Here is a 22,722-nt window from a genome sequence, read left to right as displayed (position 1 = left end):
TGGAAGCACGTAGGTAAGTATAGCGGTCAGTAGGTTTCTGATATAGGGTGGTGTTTATGTGACCATCGCCTATTAGCACTGTACTGTCTAGGAAGTGGACCTCTTGTGTGGACTGGTCCAGGCTGAGGTTGATGGTGGGGACCGCAGCTTCCCGCAGCCCCCATTGGCCTGGAGCGGCAAACTGCGATGAGTGGGAGCCGCAATTGGCCGAACCTGCGGATGCGGCAGATAAACAAACCGATCCGGCCCGCCAGGGGGCTTACCCTGGAGAGCCACGTGCCAAAGGTTGCTGATCCCTGCCATATAGTTATCCTATGTTAATGCATGCCTTTACTGTTTTTCTCATCCTCTTACTGTTTATCGTATCCTAATGTTATGTCTCGTCAAATTATGTATTGTGTGTTCTAGAGCAGGCACTATCCTATTCTGTTTGTACAATGAGCTCAAAGATAGAGGCTCATAGGTGATGCTGAAATCGAAGTAATAAATATCACCCCCCTAGTTTAAACTGTTCCTTGAAACCACTGTTTATCATTGGTAACAGGAGATAATGTTTTCAGACATATACTATAAATCATATTGCATTTGGAAAACGGCATGTCATATGAAATATGACCTGCAAACTATTACAGACACAGCATGGGAACATGATTTCCACATTCCCCAACTAATTAGTATGGGGAAAATACTTAAGCAAATATTGTATCCTGGGTGTGGAATGCAGCAGCAGTCACAACTCTCCCACCATTGCGATATCAGGAGATTGTACAGTGACTAGTAACATTTCCACCCTCCCACCGCCCCGCATTTGTTCTGAATTCCTCTTCATATTGCTTCAAAACAGACACCATGAAAAACTACTCTGTAGAGTACAAGGTTACAGAATCCTTCTTCACAATCTCTCTGAGAGCTGTACTATCATGCAACAGAGTCACCATGGTTTTATTATACTTATGATCTTCCAATCACAGGAGGGGATTATAGAGATTCCCCAAGAGACAGATCTTGCTGACGTGTTTCATAAGCTGTCTAATAAACAAGCCTATAATATCCAAAGACAAACTGTAGGACAAAATTAACTGTGGAGAAGGAGTATGACAGTTTATTCATTTCCCCCTTAATAATAATACCACCTAGCTCTTATATAGTGCTTTTCATCCCTAGATCTCAAAGCAGTTTACAAAGGAAGTATTATCTTCATATTACACATGGGGAAACTGAGGCACTGGGCAGTGAAATGACTTGCCCTAGGTTACCCACAAGGCTAGTGGCAGAGCTGGAAATACAAGACCCAGATTTTAAAGCCCAGAACAGTGCTCTCTTTAAATGCTAATCTTTTTTTTTTTATCTGGAATAATTTGAAGAATTCCTTGCATTTTATGGATATGCTTCTTTTGCAAACAAAGCAGCAACATGGCATCAGACAAGTAACCACACCATTTTACCCCTTTATTGCTTACGAGCAGAAGACTGCCACAAAAAGGCACACCACACACAGCATATGCTCATCCTTCTGGGATCCTTAGTATAGGTGATCAAGACCCATAAGAGGCATTCCGAAATATGTGATTTCCTAGTTACTGGTGGCAAGATAGTTACTGGTGGCAAGTATTCTAACACTTCTGAATAGGATCTACATTATGTGTTTATGGATAAAAATAAGAGATTCCAGTAAATAAAAAACTGCACACATTGTCACAGGTTATTAGTATCTCCTTCAGATTTAAGAAAAATTAATCTGACTGATTTGTATTAAAATTATAATCACATTTATTTTCTATACTCAACCCAGCAGACACTCGCAATGTAAGGCTCTGTCCAGAAGAAATAGAGCCTTAAGCACACACACTAACTATGTAGTTTGGTCCATTATCACAGCTAAAAACAGAAACCACAGCTCCAGACGGGAACTGAAAGAACTGCTTATAGAAGGGAGGAATCTTGGAGGAAGAGGGATGGGCAACTCAGCTCTCCACCTGCTACTCCATATCCTGGGTCCAGTTCCCTCCTGTGTGAGGCAAGGGCATGCAGACATCGTAATTATTACAGTCCTTGACCTGTATTACCCCTCTTACACAGTGCCAATCAAAGTGGGGGAGAAAGTTGTATGGATGTCAGTCTGATTGTCTCCATAAATATTCAAATATCTTATATAGCCCTTATCATATTACTTGAGCACTTTACAGTTCACAAATTTATCCTCACAGCAACCCCGTGAGGTACAGAAGTATTATCTACTTTCTTATAGATGGGGGAACTGAGGTACAAGGTAGATTAAGTGACTTGCCCACAGTCACACTGGAAATTTGTGGCTGACCCAGGAATCCTCATTAATCCCAGGGTGTGGAGCACAGGTGCAACCATTCCATAATCTTCCCCACAGGGATACTGGGGTACACATTTTAATAGTCATATCCCCACTTTTCTCCACCCTTTTTTTCCAAATCCCCTCCATGCTGCTTCAAAGAACCATCATTGTCCTCGTCTTGTGCCTTATCCAGTAAACTAGGGTTTCTGGGTCATAAAATGAATCAAAGGGTTACGGGGCTGACTGATGTCATCTCCCTGCTCTGGGCATTGAGACCTGATGCATAGGGTCACAGCACCATTGAGGTTTGGCTCAGCTGACCGTCCATCATGATGCAGGGGTGGGGAGGGAGTAGACGGTAGCCGCTCGGTAAATCTGGGTGAATGGCCCTGTGTGACCATATGCACCAGGTTGCAATACCATACACACATATTTGGCCCCGTCCGTCCCCCTGGGCCAAATATTTGTACATGGTGCTTGGGCTAGGCCACACCTGAGCGATGCTGAGACCCCAGGGTTTGCAATGCTCAGAGTAGGGAGCCAACCCCAACCAGACACACAGGATATGAGATGTGAGGGAGGGGTTGGTGTCATATTCTCCAATAAGTAACCTCCACAGCCAGATGACAACTGCCTTCCATACCTTGCCCTGCCAACCCAGACCTCCAAGGTTCCCTAGCTCACGGCCATGAACTCCCCCCACATACCAACCCCCCAAAAATCTTTCCCCACTGTACCCCAAATCCCACCTTATCCTGCCCCACATGGGCCATGAATGGGGTCTGTGTTTGGAGGGTGGGGTGAAGACTATCAGCTTGCCACCCTTCCTCAGGCCCTTCTGCCCCGCAAGTCCTTTCCCAAAACCTCCAAACTCTCAAATCCTACTGCATTACAACCCAAGACCCCCAAATCCCACCCCTCACACTCAAGCCCCCATGGACTGTGCGGGGAGCTGTGTGGGTTTTTTGGTGATGTGTCAGCTCACCTCCACCAGTTGCCAGTGGGGCATTCCATAGCTATTCATCTCTGTTCAGAGCATCTATAATCTTAATTCTGAGTCCTTCCCACCCCAATAGGCCACTGGAGGGCAGGGGGGAATTGGGTCAGGGGGCCTCTCTGTGAGGGGGGGTCCTCTGGGTCGCAACAACCTACCAAGGTTTACAAGGGGGGAGGTTGGGCTTATAAAAGGTTGGCGTACCACAGCATTAAACCACCTTCCCCCCACAGGGAGATGGGAAATCTCTCCAAAGTTAGGGTGAGAAAGTAATGTGCATGTGGGGGGCAAGAACACTTTATTCTGTTCTCCACCCCCAGAATGTTAGAGATAAGTTTGATCCCATTAGACCAAAGATTTGTCCATGTCCTCTCTCTAAGGACACACGGAAGTCAGGTTATTAAAGCCAATTTAAAAAGTTCTTCCTTGGTTGACAAATTAGCAGGCAAGGGAAGAAACTGCCCTCCACACTGGGGAGTGCATCAAGCCCAGCACATCGCCAACAATTCCTATTAATACTTGTGGTGGGGCGGCTACCCCACACAGGGAGAAGAGGTTAAAAGCAGCACCAGGGAGGCTGCTCAGAACCCACTAATCAGGAAAGGGCTTATTGAGCCCACTAATAGGAGGAAGCCATGCTGGAGCAGCAGATCAGTGCCAGCAAGGGCCATATATAAAGGGCTGCTCAGAGAAGAAGGGACTCTCTCCCTGTAGGGCAAGGGAGGAGGACTGGCTGCCTGAAGAAGTGCCATAGATAGAGGAGTGCTGGGCAGGGGCAGCAGAGTGCGAGGGTGAACTCCTGGCTGATGCCTTGCTACAAGGGCTGAGCAGGTGCAAGAGCTACCAAGGAAGTGGCCCAGGGAAAACAGGCAGCAGGTTGGAGGAGGGCAGTATCTGGCTGCCAACTATAGGGTCCCTGGGTTGGAACCCAGAGTAGCGTGAGTGCCTGCCCCCAGCCTTTTGCGCCCCACTTGCCAATGAGGAGAGTGGTCAGTATCTAGACTGCAGAGTGCCCCTGAAGAGAGGGGCTGGAACTGGGATTGCAGTAGGCCGCTGAGGCTAGTGGCGGGTCTAGGGACTGCTGGTCCCCTGGCAGGGGGGAGATACAGGAGTGGGGGCACAGTCGGAGGACCGTGCCCAGAAGATGACGCTGCAGTCCGGGGAGTGACGCCAGGCCAAAGAATGGAGACAGCAGAGATGGCAGGCATGCAAGCCAGACACCACCAGCTGAAGGCAGACTGGCAGGGCTGAGAGCTAATTCCCATGACAGCCAGCAGGAGGCGCCAAAATGCTGAGTCCCGCCCCGTCACAATACTGTTGTGTCATATTTTGCACTTTTATTTCAAAAACAGTTGACAAATTTTATTTTGGAGTGCACCAGACACATCAGTCACCAGAACTGAGAGAACTTTTTAGTCCCAAGACAGATAGCCTATTAAAATACTATTGAAAGGAAGGATTTGTATTTCCATTATGAATCAAGTTGGATCTGCCTATTACATGTGGTACAAAACATCTTCCCATGTTTGGAGACATCAACAGTTACCTGTGTACAATGAAGATGATTAACATTTTTATCATTTAGCTCACTTCTCTATTGCCTTCATTTTCTTCATTAACCTCTATTAGTATGAAGAGAAGCAATCAGTCCAGATATTGAATGCAGTGTTCCACATTCCTGAACCTGATCTACACGGTTGTCAATACCATGTACTTCATCTGTAGATGCCTTTATTGTAGGAAACATTCATTTCCTATCTGTACAAATACACTAATTCAGAGAGATTCAAATGGAACTCAAGAGTGTTTTACTATCTAAGTGGAAAACTAGCACTCAAGGACAAGTAAGTGAAGAACCAAGATCTACACAAACTTTTGGGAAATGAATCTTATTTTTGTAACCCCTCCAAAACTTAGACAGGAGATTGGAAAGGTACAATTTTTAAAACTGTATCCACCAAGATTCTATTTGGTTTAATAATATTTGAAAAACAACTGGTAAGTTTTCCTGTCCTCAAGCTGAGATAGACTTAAGCATGTTGAACATAAAGCAAAAGGCATTAAAGCTCAAACAACCAGAGAAAAGTGATAGTGTCCATATCAGCAGCGTACAATACATTTAGCAAATATCATGAATCCACAAAAATGTTTCCTGGAAGCTCTATTACTGTGACACATGCACCTCAAAATGGCATCCTGTAACCCCCATATTAATTATTCATATGTGGTTGTGCTATTTTATAATAAACATGCCATGTAAGATATCATATGAAACGTCATGATCTGCTGAAGCCCACTGTTCTATGCAAATATGTATACCATCAATGAGTATGAAGTTATGAGATTTTGTTGTATAGTTGTTACTGAAATATGCTGTAAATTTGCTAGAATCCACAAAAGGAGGGTGTTCAATGACCGTTAATTAGCAGAGAAGTTGCAATCAAGGGATTTACAATTCAATGATAGTTGCCCAAATACCACACAATGGGGACTGCTTAATTCTATGACTCAGTTGCACAAGACCACACCAGGAGGACTGCTCAACCTATTGATTCAGCAAAGCCCACCAGGACATGTCTTACAACGCAAGTGTCTTACAATCACAGAATATCAGGGTTGGAAAAGACCTTAGGAGGTCATCTAAGTCCAACCCCCTGCTCAAAGCAGGACCAATCCCCAACTAAATCATCCCAGCCAGGGCTTTGTCAAGCCTGACCTTAAAAACCTCAAAGGAAGGAGATTCCACCACCTCCCTAGTTAACGCATTCCAGTGCTTCACCACCCTCCTAGTGAAAAAGTTTTTCCTATTATCCAACCTAAACCTCCCCCACTGCAACGTAAGACCACTCCTCCTTGTTCCGTCATCTGCTACCACTGAGAACAGTCTAGATCCATCCTCTTTGGATCCACCTTTCAGGTGGTTGAAAGAAGCTATCAAATCCCTCCTCATTCTTCTCTTCCGCAGACTAAACAATCCCAGTTCCCTCAGCCTCTCCTCATAAGTCATGTGTTCCAGTCCCCTAATCATTTTTGTTGCCCTCCGCTGGATGCTTTCCAATTTTTCCACATCCTTCTTGTAGCGTGGGGCCCAAAACTGGACACAGTACTGCAGATGAGGCCTCACCAATGTCGAATAGAAGGGAACAATCACGTCCCTTGATCTGCTCGAAATGCCCCTACTTATACAGCCCAAAATGCCATTGGCTTTCTTGGCAACAAGGGCACACTGTTGACTCATATCCAGCTTCTTGTCCACTGTAACCCCTAGGTCCTTTTCTGCAGAAATGCTGACTAGCCATTCGGTCCCTAGTCTGTAGTGGTGTATGGGATTCTTCTCTCCTAAGTGCAGGACTCTGCACTTGTTCTTGTTGAACCTCATCAGATTTCTTTTGGCCCAATCCTCTAATTTGTCTAGGTTCCTCTGTATCCTATCCCTACCTTCCAGCATATCTATCACTCCTCCCAGTTTAGTGTCATCTGCAAACTTGCTAATGGTGCAGTGCACGCCATCCTCCAGATCATTAATGAAGATATTGAACAAAACCGGCCCCTAGGCACATGGACTAAGGATATAAGAAACAATGGCACCTTGCCTTGGCCTTTCTCCTCCCTCCACTTATGCTTGAAGCAACAAGAACACTGAGAAGACAAAAACTTCAACTGAGGAAACTGGTCCAGGCTCAAGAGACACCTGTGTATTAAGAACTGTAACATGCAGTGAGGTGAGAAAATTGCTTGCTAAATACTACCTAGCATCATAAAGTTTAAAATGTAGATTGTGTGCTTATCTCTTATTTTCTTTGGTAACTATCTCTGACCCCTGATGCCTTCTCTCTTTCCATAATAAAATCTCTCTTTCCATAATAAATCTGTTTTATATTTTATCTAGAACAGTGTGATTTGTTTGAAGTGCTTGGAAAATCTCAGCTCAGGTACAAAGGCTGGTGCATGTCCTTTCCATATTGAGGGAGAGGGGCAGACAGGGTAATAAACTTACACTGTTCAGACTTCTGGCCAGGGTGAGACAGTATAGTCTGGGGGTGCAAGGCTGGGAAGCTGGGGGGAATTGGCTGGTGCCTTTCTCTATGTGATTCGTGAGTGGCTTTGGGAGCATTCATGCCATATAGCTGGGTGTGGGGCTCCACATGCTGTTGTGCTGAGTTATAGCAGTTCCTGGAGAGGTTTGTTGCTTGTCACTAGCAAAGCATTGTGAGAGACAGACCAGGTGGAAGAGTTAAGGGGGTATAGTGGTACCCCAGTTTCAGGCTGCACCATGGGGATGCCATCACAATTACAATTTATGTTGAGATGCTCTGAAGATTCTTCAAGCGACATCAAGATACAGAAGACCTTAGCACACTTCAATACATCCAAACGTGAAACTCAGGCATCCGAAAAACTGCCAACACTTATAGGATGCATTTACCGCTTTTTGAATCAACTCATATTGATGACTAGCCTGGAGTTATTATTGATGTGACACAGAGTTATTCTAATTAGTTTTAAATCCACTAAATTCTCAGGATTCAAATATAACTTACCACAGCAAGCTGTGTCCGCGAAGCTACCGTGTGAAAAACTGCAGGCATCATGAGAGATTCTTCAACTTTTAATTCCATCTCATTCTCTGCTGAAAATGTGGTTTTGGGAATAGCTGGTGGGCGTTCACATAAGATCATCTCTTTGTTGAACAGAAAAATTGGGTTTGTGTCCTATATTAAAATTAAAATATCCTCATAAAGAACTTTGAGAAATAAAACATGCATGCAATCCAATCAACTAATTGCACTAGCATGTTTTGGAAACAGCATAACTTACGTAACTATTCATGGAAAATTACTTATATGAGTATTGCACCCAAGAGAATTATACATAAAACCACTAATTTCCTGATATTAAAAACAAGAATGAACAAAAAAAAGGTCTCCAGAAAAGAAGAAAAAAAAAAAAGAGGACACAACCCTCACCCCCCTCCAAAAAACCCACACACCATTAGGAAGGTGTAACTCTTACTTCTCTTCAACACTTTGTTTTGTAAGGGGACAAAGAAAGACTATAGCATACACTTACTGTTCCAGCACTGTAACTACAGACTCTTCTGTCTGCTGCCATACACTCCCCTCCATTGACAACCAGTACCTGGTGCTGAATGGCAATCTTATACTTGGTTTGGATTGCATGTTTAAGGTCAGACACACTAAAAGGGAAAAACAGGAACTTCAGTATCAATATCTTATTTAAGCAACTGATCTTCTCTCATGCAAAATATTCCTGTTATATACAAAGTAATCTTTAACTCTAACAGCAGTAGAGTAAAAACTAATTGTGAATAAAGGCAAAATGCTTGGTTGTGTAAATACTGAAATCCGCTGTATTCTGGCTATCCAATTCATAGACTAAGAGCAAAACATGACCCATCCTCAGAGAAGTTTGTTTACAAAATGATACATCTCAGCTATTTACACAAGAAGCACATCTGCAACTGTAATGTTGGAATCCAGGATTAACATGCATTTCTGGCAATTACAGCCGAAGTTATATTAAATTCTCTGAACATGAGCCAACTATTGACAACTACCACAGTCCAAACACTTAATATTATGTTAGGGGACGTTATAAGAACATAAGAGCAGTCATATTGGGTCAGACTAATGGTCCACCTAGCCCAGGATCCTGACACTTCCAACAGTGGCCAATATCAGATGATTCAGAAGGAATGAACAGAACAAAGCAATTATGGAGAGATCCATCCCATGTCATACACTGCCAGCTTTGGGCAGTAAGAGGCTAGGGACACCCAGAGCATGGGATTGCATCCCTGACTATCTTGGCTAATAGCCACTGATGGAGCTATCTTCCCTGACCTTATCCAATTCTTTTTTAAACCCTGTTATAGTTTTAGCCTTCACAACATGCCCTGTCAACAAGTTCCCCAGGTTGACTGTGCACTGTGCAAAAAAGTACTTCCTATTGTTTGTTTTAAACCTGCTGCCTATTAATTTCATTGAGTGACCCCTGGTTCTTGTGTTATCTTAAGGCGTAAATAATACTTCCTTATTCACTTTCTACACACCATCCATGATTTTGTAGATCTCTACAGTATCCCCCCGTTGTCTCTTTTCCAAGATGAAATGTCCCAGTCTTTTTAATCTCACCTCATATGTAAGCTGTTCCATACCCTTAATCATTTTGTTGCCCTTCTATGTACTTTGTCCAATATTAACATATCTTTTTTGAGATGAACTGACCAGAACTACGTGCAGTATTCAAGATATGGGTGTACCATGGGCTTATGATATTTTGTCTTATTAGCTAACCCTTTCCTAGCTTTTTTGACTGCCGCTGAGCATTGAGCAGATGTTTTCAGAGAACTATTCACAATGATGACAGTATCTTTCTTGAGAGGCAGCAACTTATTTACACCACATCATTTTGTATGTATAGTTAAGATTTTTTTTTTCTAATACGCATTACTTGCATTTAGAAACATTGAATTTCATCTGCCATTTTCTTGCCCTGTCATCCAGTTTATGAAATCCCTTCGTAATTAGTGGCAATCTGCTTTAGACATTATCTTGAGTAATTTTGTATCATCTGCAAACTTTGCCACCACACTGTTTACCCCCTTTTCCAGATCATTTATGAATTTATGAAACCTGGACCAAGTACACATCCTTGAGGGACTCTGTTATTTACCTCTCTCCATTCTGAAAACTCGCCATTTATTCCTACCCTTTGTTTTCTGTCTTTTAAGCAGTCCACGAGAGGACCATCCTTCTTATCACATCTGCTTACTTTGCTGAAGAACCTTTGATGAGGGACCTTGTCAAAAAGTCCATATACACTAAATCAACTGGATCAGTCTTTCCCACATTTGTTGACCCTTTCAAAAACATCTAGTAGACTGGTGAGGCACGATTTCCCTTCACAAAAGCCATCTTGATTTGAACACGATTTGTTGGTCCTCTACGTGTCTGATAATTCTGTTCTTTACTAGAGTTTCAACAAATTTCCTGTTATTGAACTTAGGCTTACTGGCCTGCAATTGCCATAATCACCGCTGGAGCCTTTTTAAAAAAAATTGGTGTCACATTAGCTATCCTTCAGCCATCTGATTCAGAGGATGATTTAAGTGATAGGTTACATACCACAGTTAATAGTTCTGCAGTTTCATATTTGAGTTCCTTCAGAACTCTTGGAAGAATACCATCTGGTCCTGGGGACTTATTGTGTTTAATGTATCAATTTGTTCCAAAACCACCTCTACTGACACCTCAGTTTGGGACAGTTCTTCAGCTTTGTCACCCAGAAACAATAGCTCAGGTATGGGAATGAATCTGTTGTAAAGACTGATGTAAGAATTAATTGAGGTTCTCCGTTTATTGCTTCCTTTAGTGCTCAGTTAGAACCTCAATTGTCCAGTGGCCCCACTGATGATTTAGCAGGCTTCCTGCTTCTGACGTATGTTAAAAAAAAAAAAAAAAAAAATTCTCTTAGTTTTTGTGTCTCTTGCCAGTTACTCTTCAAATTCTTGTTTGGCTTGCCTGATTTTACTTTTACTCTTGACTTGCCAGAGTCTATGCTCCTTTCTATCTTCCTCAGTAGGATCTGATTTCCAATTTTAAAGGATGTCTTTTTATCTCCAACTCCCTCTTTCACTCTGTTTAGCCATGGTGGTATTTTTTGATCCTTCTCTCCGCCTCCCCCCTTTTTTTTTTAAATTTGAGATATACATATAGCTTGAGCCTCTATAATGGTGTTTTTTAAAAAAGTTTGCATGCAGCTTGCTGGTATGTCACTCTTGTGACTGTTCCTTTTCATTTTCATTTAACTAATCTACTCATTTTTGTGCAGTTCCCCTTTTTTGAAGTTAAATGCTACTGCGATGGGCTTCTTTGGTACCTTCCCTCCGACAAGGATGTTAAATTAAATTACATTATGGTCACTATTACCAAGCTTTCAGCTGTCGTCACCTCTTGACCAGATCCTGTGTGCCACTTCGGACTAAATCAAGAACCGCATCCCCCCCTTGTGGCTTCCAGGACCAGCTGCTCAAAGAAGCAGTCATTAATGCTATCTAGAAATTTTACTTCTGCATCCCATTCTGAAGTGACATATACCCAGTCTATATGGGGATAGTTGAAATCCCCCATTATTATCGAGTTTTCTATTTTTTATATACTCTCTAATCTCCCTGAGCATTTCATAATCACCATAGTGGTCAGATGGTCAGTAATATATTCCTACTGTTAGACTCTTATTCTTCAAGCATGGAATTTCTATCCATAAAGATTCTATGGTACAGTCTGATTTAATATTACATTTGATTCTATGCTTTCTTTCACATATAGTGCCATTCTCTCACCAATACGATCTACTTGGTCATTCCTATAGATTTTGTATTCTGGTGTTATCATGTCCTACTGATTATCACAGTTCCACCAAGTTTCTGTGATGGTTATTATATCAATATCCTCATTTAATACCAGGCACTGAATTTCATCCATCTTAACTTTTAGACTTTGCGCACTTATATAGAAGCACTTATAAAATTTGTCAATATTAGCTATCTTCCTTCATGTGACTGGTGCTCTGCTGTCTCTGACAGACATATTATAGTTACAGATATTTTTGGGACTTATCACAGAATAAATGAATGCAACTTTTCCATTTGACTGTTTCTCTTCAGCTCCTACCTGTACTTTATCAACTTCTATCCTCGCCTCTTTACTAGGGTATAGAGAATATCCATTAACAGATTTCCCCCAACCCCCCCAAAGAGACGTGTCTGTCTGAACCGTGAGCTCCTCCGCAACTGTTGGCTTTCCCCCAGACCTCAGTTTAAAAACTCCTCTACAACATTTTTAATTTTACATGCCAGCAATCTGGTTCTGCTTTGGTTTAGGCACAACCCATCCTTCTTGTACAGTAGCTCCTAGCTTAACGTTGTAGTTATGTTCCTGAAAACTGCTATTTTAAGTTAACAATGTTAAGTGAATCCAATTTCCCCATAAGAATTAATGTAAAGTGGGGTGGGGGGGTAATTTTTTTTTCACCAGACAATAAATATATATACATATATATATATACACACACACACACACACAGCATAAGTGTTAAACGATTTAATACTGTACACAGCAATGATGATTGTGAAGCTTGGTTGAGGTGGTGGAGTCAGAGGGTGGAAGAGGGTGGGATATTTCCCAGGGAATGCCTTATTGCTAAATGATGAACTAGCACTTCGCTGAGCCCTCAAGGGTTAACACATTGTTGTTAATGTAGCTTCACACTACAAGGCAGCAGGAATGGAGAGAGGAGACAGAGCATGGCAGAGAGAGACAGAGACACACACCGTGTGTGTGTGTGTGTGTGTGAGAGTGAGAGAGAGACTTGTGCTTTGCCCCTTTAAGTATGCTGACCCCACTCTAAGTATACTGCCTTTTTAAGTAGATCAGCAAGTTGAGAAAGGAGCTGCTGCCAGCAAGCTCCCTCCATCCTGAGCCCTGTCATGCCGCCCCCGCTCTGTGGAGATAGAGTGCAGGAGCAGGGGGAGGGGGACACCCTGACATTAGCACCCCTATTTTCCCTCCCCATCCCTCTACACAGCAAGCAGGAGGCTTCCAGGAGCAGCTCCAAGGCAGAGGGCAGGAGCAGCACACGGCAGTGGGGGGAGGGACACCTGAACTGCCTAGCCATTGATAGCCTGCTGGGTGGCTGCAGCACAGGGAATTTAGGGGAGCTGATAGGGGGCTGCTGGTCCACCATGGTTCCAAGCCCCCACCAGCTAGCTCCAAAGGGCTGCTCTTTCTGCAAGCAGTGGACAAAGCAGGTGGCTGCCACACAGCAGTTATAAGGGAGCACTGTACAACTTTAAACGAGTATATTCTCTAATTGATCAGCAGCGTAACAAGGAAACAATGTTAACTGGGATGACGTTAAGTGAGGAGTTATTGGATAGGCTCCTTCTTTCCTAACAAACATAAAACCCTTCCCACACTATCCACGCATTGAGACCCCACAGTCCTGCCTGTCTACCTGGTCCTGCGTATGGAACTGGAAGCATTTCAGAGAATGCTACCATGGAGGTCCCGTCACTGGTACCTACATCTACCACGACCACCAGCTCCTCTGGCTTCTCCCCAGCACGGCATGTAAGTCTGTCTAGATGTCTTAAGAGATCCACAACCTTTGCACCAGCAGGGAATTTACGATGTGGTTCTCCTGGTCAACACAAACCCAACTAAATACATTTCTAATAACTGAACACCCTATTACTAACTGTCACTTCTTAGTAACTGGGGTCCCCTCCCCCTCATTGTAAAAGGATACCATGACATCTGGAAGGAGTTGCAACTACAGGATTTTTTTTGTTTTTAATATTTGGTGTATTTTTACAACCTTGTATTGACTGGTCCATTATACATCCAGTAAATGCTAGAACGCTTTAGAAAATTACATTTTAACTTCAGCAGGAAATATACAGTGAAATCACGATGTTGCATTGGAACATGTCAAGAATATTGTCTTCAGTATGGATTGTCTAATGTAACACTACATTAGACAATCCATACTGAAGACAATATTCCAAATGTAGCCAGACACAAAGCTTATGTCAGCAAGGCACTGTTGCCTGTTATGTGCACCATTCCAGCAGCCTTTTATTTTTTCTTCCTGATGCTACACTATGCCCACAAACACCACATCAGGCATCTTTCTTCCAGTTTCCCTTTCTGGGCATATTTCCTCAATGATTAAGAAAATACTTCAGAGCAAATTAGAAATTTTATTTTAGTTTTGTTTTATCATTTTAAATACTAGTAAATTCCTGGCTGCTTCAGATTAAAAGAATGACATTTTATGTATAAAAGTAATGCACTGTATATCAGTTACTGACTATGCGAGATAGTACATTTTGGCTACAGCTGCATATGAATATTAAAAATTGTATGGCTCCACATTCATAGAAACAGGTAGATTTTGCTGGTAGTTGATAATTAAAATGAGTACTAGTTGCAGAGACTAATGTTGCTGCTTACACAGATGGTGGATAATTTCAGTATTCTGTCTAGTGTGCGTACACACACACACACACACACACACAGCAGTTCACTCATTTTCTTACTTTTGTACCGCAAGTTCTGTGTCAAAGGTGAGGGTAGTTCCAGTGTTGACCACAAATACATATAACTTCATGATGATTTCTTTGTGTTCCTGAAGTTTATACCTTCCACTTTGGTAGTATCATTTAGAAACTGCAAAGAAACCGAAGCACAGCATATCACTTACAGTTAACTCACTTTTTAAAGAAAAAGCTAGGAAGGTAGCTAAACCACAAAAGCAGCTTATTAGATCTTAAATCTTTCAATTGAGAACATACTGAAAGGGCCCATGATGGGTTATTCCAGTCAGTACACCTGCATTGTGGCAGAACTGATGTAATTGCTTCCAAATCATCTCCAGCAGATGGTGAGGCATTGTCAGGTATTGTCATTTATTATTCCGGACTATTTTGTGGCTATTTGTTTCAGTAGTATGAAATAAAACTATACAATTATTGTATAATGAACATAAAAGCACATCACACAAACCAATATTTGCTTACATCTCTAGTATGTATATTTGCAGTTTATCATCTACTATGTGTTTTAATCATGTCCTCTTTCACCACACAAAATCCTTAACAACAAACTTGGACTAGCTACCAACCTTTTGAAGGGCTTTATCTTTGTCCCCAGTTTTTGTCAGTCAGAATTTGTTTGATTTAAAATCCATTTTAAATATATGGACAGAAAGGTCACGGCAGTAGTTACCACTCTTATTTTTGTTGGTGTTCATCTTACAGTGGATTGGCTGACTGGTGTCCCCAAGTTCCCTCCCCAGTACCCCAGCAGTGTGACCTGATATAGGGTATGTCTACACAGCAAAAGCTGTGCACAGGCTTGCCTACCTGAGCTAGCTTGAGTCAAAATATAACAGCAGTAACAACAGTAAGGAAGTATGAGTGAGTAATACAAGCCTGGCACACACTCTGAGTACGTACTTGGCTCATTAGCCTACTACGTACTAGCAAGATTCAATCCAATACAAGGGTAGGTTAACCCAGGCAGAATTTTTGCTGTGTGGACATACCTATAATTGGCACCTTTTGTCCTTTATTATGACCCCTCTCCCTCCTGGTCTATTGTCTGTTCTTGTTTTTCTTTCGTTTTACCTTTGCATCTATACTGGTCCCCCTTCTCACTCCTCTACCCACTAGAAGGCTAAATGCTACTTAGAGTTACTCCTGGTGGGAATTCTGTGCCAGAATATTACAAATTCTGCAACAGAAAATTAAAAATTATGTGCACAATATTTTAAAAGTCTGCAAAATTCTGAATAGTTTATTTGTCACCAGTTTCAATTATTTTTGGTCATTTATTTCAAAATACCTGTCAGCAAGTATGCCCATAACAATACAGACAACAAAAAAGATTCAGGAAATGTTTTTTGACAAATAGATTCCTTACTAGGCATATTAATACTGAACTGTGAGATAATTCAATCAAACTACAATACAGAATCATATTTCCTGCACCCCTCAGAAGCAGTGCAAAGGCTTGGGAGAGTCAGGGATAATGGAGGACCTGAAGGAGAGGGAAGTAATTGCTGGGAAGGAGTCTGGATGTGAACTTGGAGGGTTGTTGGATATGGGTGGGAAAAGTATGGAACAGGATTTTTTGGGGGGGCAGGGAGGGATTGTTAGGCAGCTTCCCCCATGCAGACCCTGGCTGACCCTTAGCCTCTCCCATTCAGTCAGGCACCTCTGCCCCTGTCCCCATGTGTCTCTGCACTCCCGCAAAAGGTAGAACGACAGCAACTTTCCGGCAAAAGCTTTTTTCTGCACAAAAAATTTAAAATATGCATAGCTCATGAAATACGCACACACAATTTCCCCAGAAGTATTAGAGTGGGAATATGTCCACTGCAATTGAATCCTGGGTTTTTCCAAAGACTCAACCCATGCTTCCCTGACCAAACACAGCTATTGAAAAATTAGATGCTTAGAGTTGGAGAAGCAGCAACCTACTATCTAAGAGAAGGCAAGCTCTTTGGGGCAGGGACTATCTTTTTGTTCTGTGTCTGTACAACCACCAGCACAATGGGATCCCGGTCCACAACTAGGGCTTTTAGGCACTACAGTAATACAAAAAAAATAAGAATTTGCTTTTGAGCAGCTGCACACCACTTTATGTGACGCCAGAAGACCACACTTGCAACATGGATACAGAACACAAGGGATACAGAACACCATTTGCCACATGGATACAGAACACCATTTGAACTTCCATGCTGTTTCTTTTTCTCTGCCTTGTACAAGGAGGGAACACGTCTCCTCTCAACTTTTCAGACTGAGGAACACTCAGCTGAAGGGAAACATTTCGATCCACAGCATCACCTCCGAGTACTAAATCAGTGGGTGTGCATATCCACACTGCAATCACACCACTCTCCTTTTACAGCAGTTAAACTAAGTCAGGCACATAATCCAACACAGCATCTCGTGTACTGGCCCTATACATCAGAAAAGCAGCAGTTTATGGAGGTTTGTTTTGTTCTAATAAGTAGTTTCTCGCATCCTTCAGTGTCTACCTCATGCAAAGCAAAAGGTATCTCCTGTTCTTTATGAGGAAAATAGTGCATTTAGTTGGCACAATGTGACCAACCTGATCTGACCTACCTACAGGAAAGAGATTCATGTGTTTAAAGCCTATGGACAATTAAATCCTTCCCCTTCAATGCTGAAAAAAGGCTTAAACACACAAGCAAAGCAATACTAACAAGAACCAAATACACGCTGGGAACTTTTGTTTTTGAAAGCTGGATTTGTTATCTTCCTAAACTGTCTCAAGGTTGTTCTGTTTACAGACTAAGAGTGTTTGAGTTAAAGACAACTACTAGAAATGACTGCTATTGAATCCTGGGTCTTTCCAAAGACTCAACAATTATAAAAACCTAAGGATATTCTGAAGAGGAAGCGTGGTTATTTAATTTGGTGAGTTCGATATCTATTCCTTTTCTTCCCCCCCACCCCGCCTCCATTCTGAATTAGGTTCTAATGGGTGTTACCATTCTACTGGACTATGGCACATGGCATTTTTCAAGTCTGACAACATAGGTTAATAGCCCCAGATCCCTGCACTAGTCTGCTTGCCAGATGCTGTACCTACTATATCTGACAGTAGGAAAGAGGTGAAGTCTGCCATCTGAGAAGGGGTCCTCGTGTTCTGATGCCATCTTTCTGACCTCACTCTTGTCCAGATACACTGCCAAAATTCAAGCCCATAAGTTTCCACCAAGGCAGATGGAAGCATTAGTATACAAAAGGCTCAATCATTTTTACTACCACGTTATCCAATCTTGCACTAGTGAGGAATTAAGGGTATGAATTTTGCTACCACAGATACACTCAGAGAAACCAGAGATCCTCCCTGCTTGAGAAAGGAGACACAAATTTTGTCAGAGCCGAAAACAATTACTACTACCCCACTATCTGAACAAAAATGAGCACTCTTTCCCTCTTTCTTCTCCTGTCTTCAGTTGCATGTTTGTGTCTGGCCCTGGAGAAGCAGAATTTGACAAAACTGAAAGCTTGTGAGCAACCTCTTCCAAATTAGTAGCAATTCTGAGCCAGTAAACAGCTGTAGGAGAAATTTCAAAATGTATTTCAAACACACTGAAAAAAGCTCTTCTGCTGCTGGAGGAATTCTGGAAAGTTAGGTCTTGTCTACTTGGAAGAATTTTACTCGTTATAAGAATATATAACCCCATTTGGACATACTTATTGCAGCATAGTAATGGCTTTTTTCAGTTTAGCTTAAATTCTTTTCCAAGTGACTTAAGCTAAACCTAAAAAAGCCACTATTATATTAGAATAAGTGTGTCCAAACAGAGGGATATGGCAGTATAACTATTGATTTAAATTCAAACTTCAGGTTATTCCAAAGCAAAATGCACTTTCCTTTGTATACAGACACTAACAACAAAATACAAGCGGCAGAAGGAGTCAAACAAAAATGGAAGTGTGGGAAAGGCACCAGACTAAATAGAAATTGAAATGGAGGGTGGGGGAGACAAATGGGCAAATAAAATAGCTACCAACTCAAAAGACTAGCTCCGGAAAAGTTCAGAAAAATCTTGCCTTCTAAATTCTGGAGCTGTGCTCTCTCCCCACCTTTTCAAACATACATTATAGGAAATACACAAACTAGTCAACACCTCTATTTTTACCTCTGGGGTTCAGAGACTAAAACATTGTTTTTAGGTAGAAAGCAACACAACAGTGTTATATACAGTGCACCCAATTCTCCTCTTACTTCCACCTATTTAATCCCAGGTAAAACATTGAATTTAGTGCTAATTTACACTGGTGAGAGAGGAGTACAGTCTCAAAAAAAATGTTAGACTGTGGAATGATCTGGTGGATTCTGAAAAATGGACTAGCAATCATTGCTATAATTCCAAATCTTAAAAATACAACTTAATTATAGGTTTAGTAGCAGCCATGTTAGTCTGTATTCACAAAAAGAAAAGGAGTACTTGTGGCACCTTAGAGACTAACCAATTTATCTGAGCATAAGCTTTCATGAGCTACAGCTCACTTCATCGGATGCATCTTAATTATAAATCAGTGTCCATAAACAAGTTATCACAATAAGTTGTTTTCACCATAACCATACCTGAATCTCAGTGATGAAGAATATAAAACTGTTTCTATAAATCACACAAACTTGCTAGACAAAACAGTCAAACAAAGCTCAGCAGGAATTAAGTATGATTTGTTATCCTCTGGTGTTTCGGTATGGAAAAAGCTAATGGTGCTAATCATCATCTATTCTCTCAGGATGAAATTCATCCCTATGCAGAGGGCTGGAACAAGGCTTCTTCAACGCTTGTGGAAAAAAAAGTCCTACTTTGCAGATTTAAGTGGCACTCACTTGGTAAGTGGGCCAAAAGCTTTGTGCTGCCCCTGTACACAGGGGTTACTTAATCCTCAGAATTCTTTCATAATCCTTAATGATGAAGCTAGTATTGCCATTTTTTACATTTACAAAAAACCAAAATCATTGACAAGATCAAACCAAACATAAGCCAATCTATAGGATAACTGTCACACATCACCATGTAGTAGACTTAACTTAAAAAAAAAGTTACAACTTCAAGGGAAAAAAGGATTACCTTCAGGAGCTATACAGAGATACCACCTTCTTTAAAACACAGCAGGATAAGGTGCACATTTGCTTCAGTTGATTTTGGCAACAGAATGGAATGAGTGTTCAAAATGAGAGTAAAATACCTGCAAACAAAAGATACAGAATGTAATTAGGAATATCCATAGAATGCTTGGTTAAAACTGAACAATGAAGAAGTTTTTATTGCCAGTGCTGCACCTCAGAGGAGCAAATTGATGTATCTATGTTACAAACATTTAATTACTCTAATTTTGTGACATTTTGCTTAATATTTGTTTTAAGTATTACACTTTCAACAAACTTTTTCAGTAACTACAAAAAGAGTTAGATTAATTTAAGATTAGTCAATTGCTGTAAAAACAAAAATTTAGTTACATATGCTAGACCTACTCAATTAAACTTGAGACAAAAAACACCACCAAATTATAAGTTTAGATACAGAAGGAGCAGAGAACTCAATATCCAGGGGATTCTTCCACAAATTAGAATATTTTCCCATTTCCTTAAGAAACTGAGAACCAGTAGTTAAATTTTAAATATAATCTGTAAGTGTTTCTTCACACACTTCCAATACTACTGCTTCACTAGATTGTCCTAAAATACTTAAATGGGAACTCAGGTTAAAAAAAATAAATAAACATAAAAATCAAATCACTACACAGACTAAAAATAAAAAGAACAGGAGTACTTGTGGACCTTAGAGACTAACAAATGTATGAAAGGATAAGCTTTCGTGGGCTACAGCTCACTTCATCGGCTGCATAGAATGGAACATATAGTAAGAAGATACACACACACACACACACAGAAGGTGGAAGTTGGCATACAAACTGCAAGAGGCTAATTAATTAAGATGAGCTATTATCAGCAGGAGAAAAATAAACTTTTGTAGTGATAATCAAGATGGCCCATTTAGACAGTTGACAAGAAGGTGTGAGGATACTTAACACGGGAAAATAGATTCAGTATGTGAAATGACCCAGCCACTCCCAGTCTCTATTCAAACCCAAATTAAGGGTATCTAGTTTGCATATTAATTCAAGCTCAGCAGTTTCTCCTTGGAGTCTGTTTTTGAAGCTTTTCTGTTGCAGAATTGCCACCCTTAAGTCTTTTACTGAGTGGCCAGAGAGGTTGAAGTGTTCTCCTACCGGGTTTTTGAATGTTATGATTCCTGATGTCAGATCTGTGTCCATTTATTCTTTGACTAAAAACAGCATTTTTAAAAATCTAATTCAACTTTTCCTATTAGTGCTAATTGCTTAACTTTTTCCTTTTCAGTGGCATTCCTATGAGAAGAAGAGATATCACAGGTGTGACAGAGAGAGAAGGGAGAGATAGAAATGGAAGGGACAAACACGAAGTGGAAAGACAAAAACAGAACAGGGGCTAGGTCCAGATACTGAAGGCACAGCACAGTCACGACCTAACTTGTGATCAGGGGAGTTCTATAAATGAGATCTTTAAGACACAAGATAGGAATCTGTATTACCAGACAAAATACAATAATTATAAATCATGCCATTCAGCTTAATGGCTAAGCTATTATTTAAACATAACACTTGCTACAGCAGACAGATGATAGAAAAACATGAATACAAGAAAAATGCAAAGATTAAAAAAAAAATGAAAAAGCTACCCAAATCAATACAAGTAAAAGAATACAGCATCTAACAGAAAAAAAAATCAAACACAAATTAACCATGTTGTATTTAGATCTCCTGAAAAACGTTTTCACTATTTTGTGTGGTGAATTTGCAGTCAAAGTCCAATTATTAAATCGGTTTAGCTTCTCAAAATATTACAAGATGCAGGGTTTTTTTTCAGGTTAGTGGCAACTCTGAAAATCTGAGTTAATTTTAGAGATGATTCATGAGGTGCAGTTAATTGTTTTGTCACAGAGTACTTTAAAGCTTATTAATTTCATTTAGCACATTTAGAAAGTTAATTCACTTAGCTCAACACTGCTTATTGAAAACAAAACAAAAGCCACCCACCCAACAAGTGCTTAATTTGTAATGAAAGAGGTGATGGGGCTCAAGCAATCTTTTTACATTCATAACTGATGCACCAAGCCCAGAGGTGCCAGGGATATGAACTGCCAAGCCTAGAGGTGCCTCCAGGCCTCAGTCCTGGCAAAAATTAAGCACTGCACCCAACCAACAAAACCCTCTGTTACATCCATAAAAACTGGCCAATGTAAAAGCCTCCTTAAAGGCATACAATACCAACTCTTCTGTAACAACGCTATAACACTATGGCTTTCATAACATTCCAGGCTCGATGCAACATGTAAATGGTACCAAAGTAACTTTTTGGTCCATTTGTGCTATATGTGCAGAATCTCCATGTTCCATTGTTTGATTTTGCTTGAACAATCCTTTCAGACTACAAATCATTTCCATGCTCATGAGTCGAAACTGGATTACTGCACTTCTGGATAATGGAGAGAGAAACAAATACAAGTTCCACAGTTCAGCTTTAAAGGCGCACTGCCAATTTGATTTTATTTTTTAGTTGATAAATTTCAAATAATTCAAGTTTCTTATAGCATGTTTAAAAAACCATGTACAAATTTCCTTTTTAAAAACAAAATAGTGTTTCTGATCCCCTGTTGATTCCATAAGGGTCCTTTGCAGACAGGAAAGGTGAATGGGCAGACCCAAGCATGACAAAAAACAAACAAAACATGCTTATACTTAGATCCATCCTTCCTTCCCTTTCCTCTGCCAATGTACTAATGGTAAAGAACAATGAGTATAATCAGTTTACAGGACATTATAAACATAAAAATTAAATGTAAGTTAAGAATTTTATGTTGCTAAAACCTTAGTTTATTTAAAGTGAAAATTCAGAAATGCACTGTGTCACTTTATGTTTTCTTTACTCTGTTATCTAAGCTAGAGCAGGGGCGGGCAAACTTTTTGGCCAGAGGGCCACATCGGGTTTCCAAAATTGTATGGAGGGCTGGTTAGGGGAGGCTGTGTCTCCCCAAACAGCCAGGCGTGGCCCAGCCCCCGCTTCCTATCCGAGCCCCCTGCTTCTCGCCCCCTGACGGCTCCCCCGGGACTCCTGCCCCATCTACCACCCCTTGCTCCCTGTCCCCTGACCATCCCCCAGACACCCCACCCAACTGCTTCCTGCCGCCCCATCCAACCCCCCCCTTATTTCTGACTGCCCACCCCGGACAC

At 41.2% G+C, this 22,722-nt stretch overlaps 1 protein-coding gene across 13 annotated transcripts in view; it reads right to left on the bottom strand.

Annotated features, from left to right (window-relative positions):
* RB1CC1 (RB1 inducible coiled-coil 1) overlaps positions 1 to 22,722 on the bottom strand; it is a 169,135-nt gene that overhangs the window by 134,726 nt on the left and 11,687 nt on the right. For 9 of the 13 annotated variants that reach the window (XR_012157218.1, XR_012157217.1, XR_012157216.1 and 6 more), the window contains exons 2-5: positions 19,521 to 19,638; positions 14,428 to 14,557; positions 8,373 to 8,499; positions 7,844 to 8,014 (exon numbers count right to left, since the gene is read on the bottom strand). Coding sequence is in view for 6 of the 13 variants with exons in the window: in XM_073331179.1 (XP_073187280.1) it covers positions 7,844 to 8,014; positions 8,373 to 8,499; positions 14,428 to 14,498 (369 nt within the window). In the remaining 7 variants the exon portion in view is untranslated. Of the gene's footprint in view, positions 1 to 7,843; positions 8,015 to 8,372; positions 8,500 to 14,427; positions 14,558 to 19,520; positions 19,639 to 22,722 lie in introns of those variants that run through there. The other 4 variants (XM_073331186.1, XM_073331182.1, XM_073331185.1 and 1 more) reach the window with 4 other exon arrangements.

Source organism: Lepidochelys kempii, chromosome 2 (genome assembly GCF_965140265.1).
Source record: "Lepidochelys kempii isolate rLepKem1 chromosome 2, rLepKem1.hap2, whole genome shotgun sequence".
NCBI classification, from domain to species: Eukaryota; Metazoa; Chordata; order Testudines; family Cheloniidae; genus Lepidochelys; species Lepidochelys kempii.
This window is presented reverse-complemented; position numbering and strand designations above follow the sequence as displayed.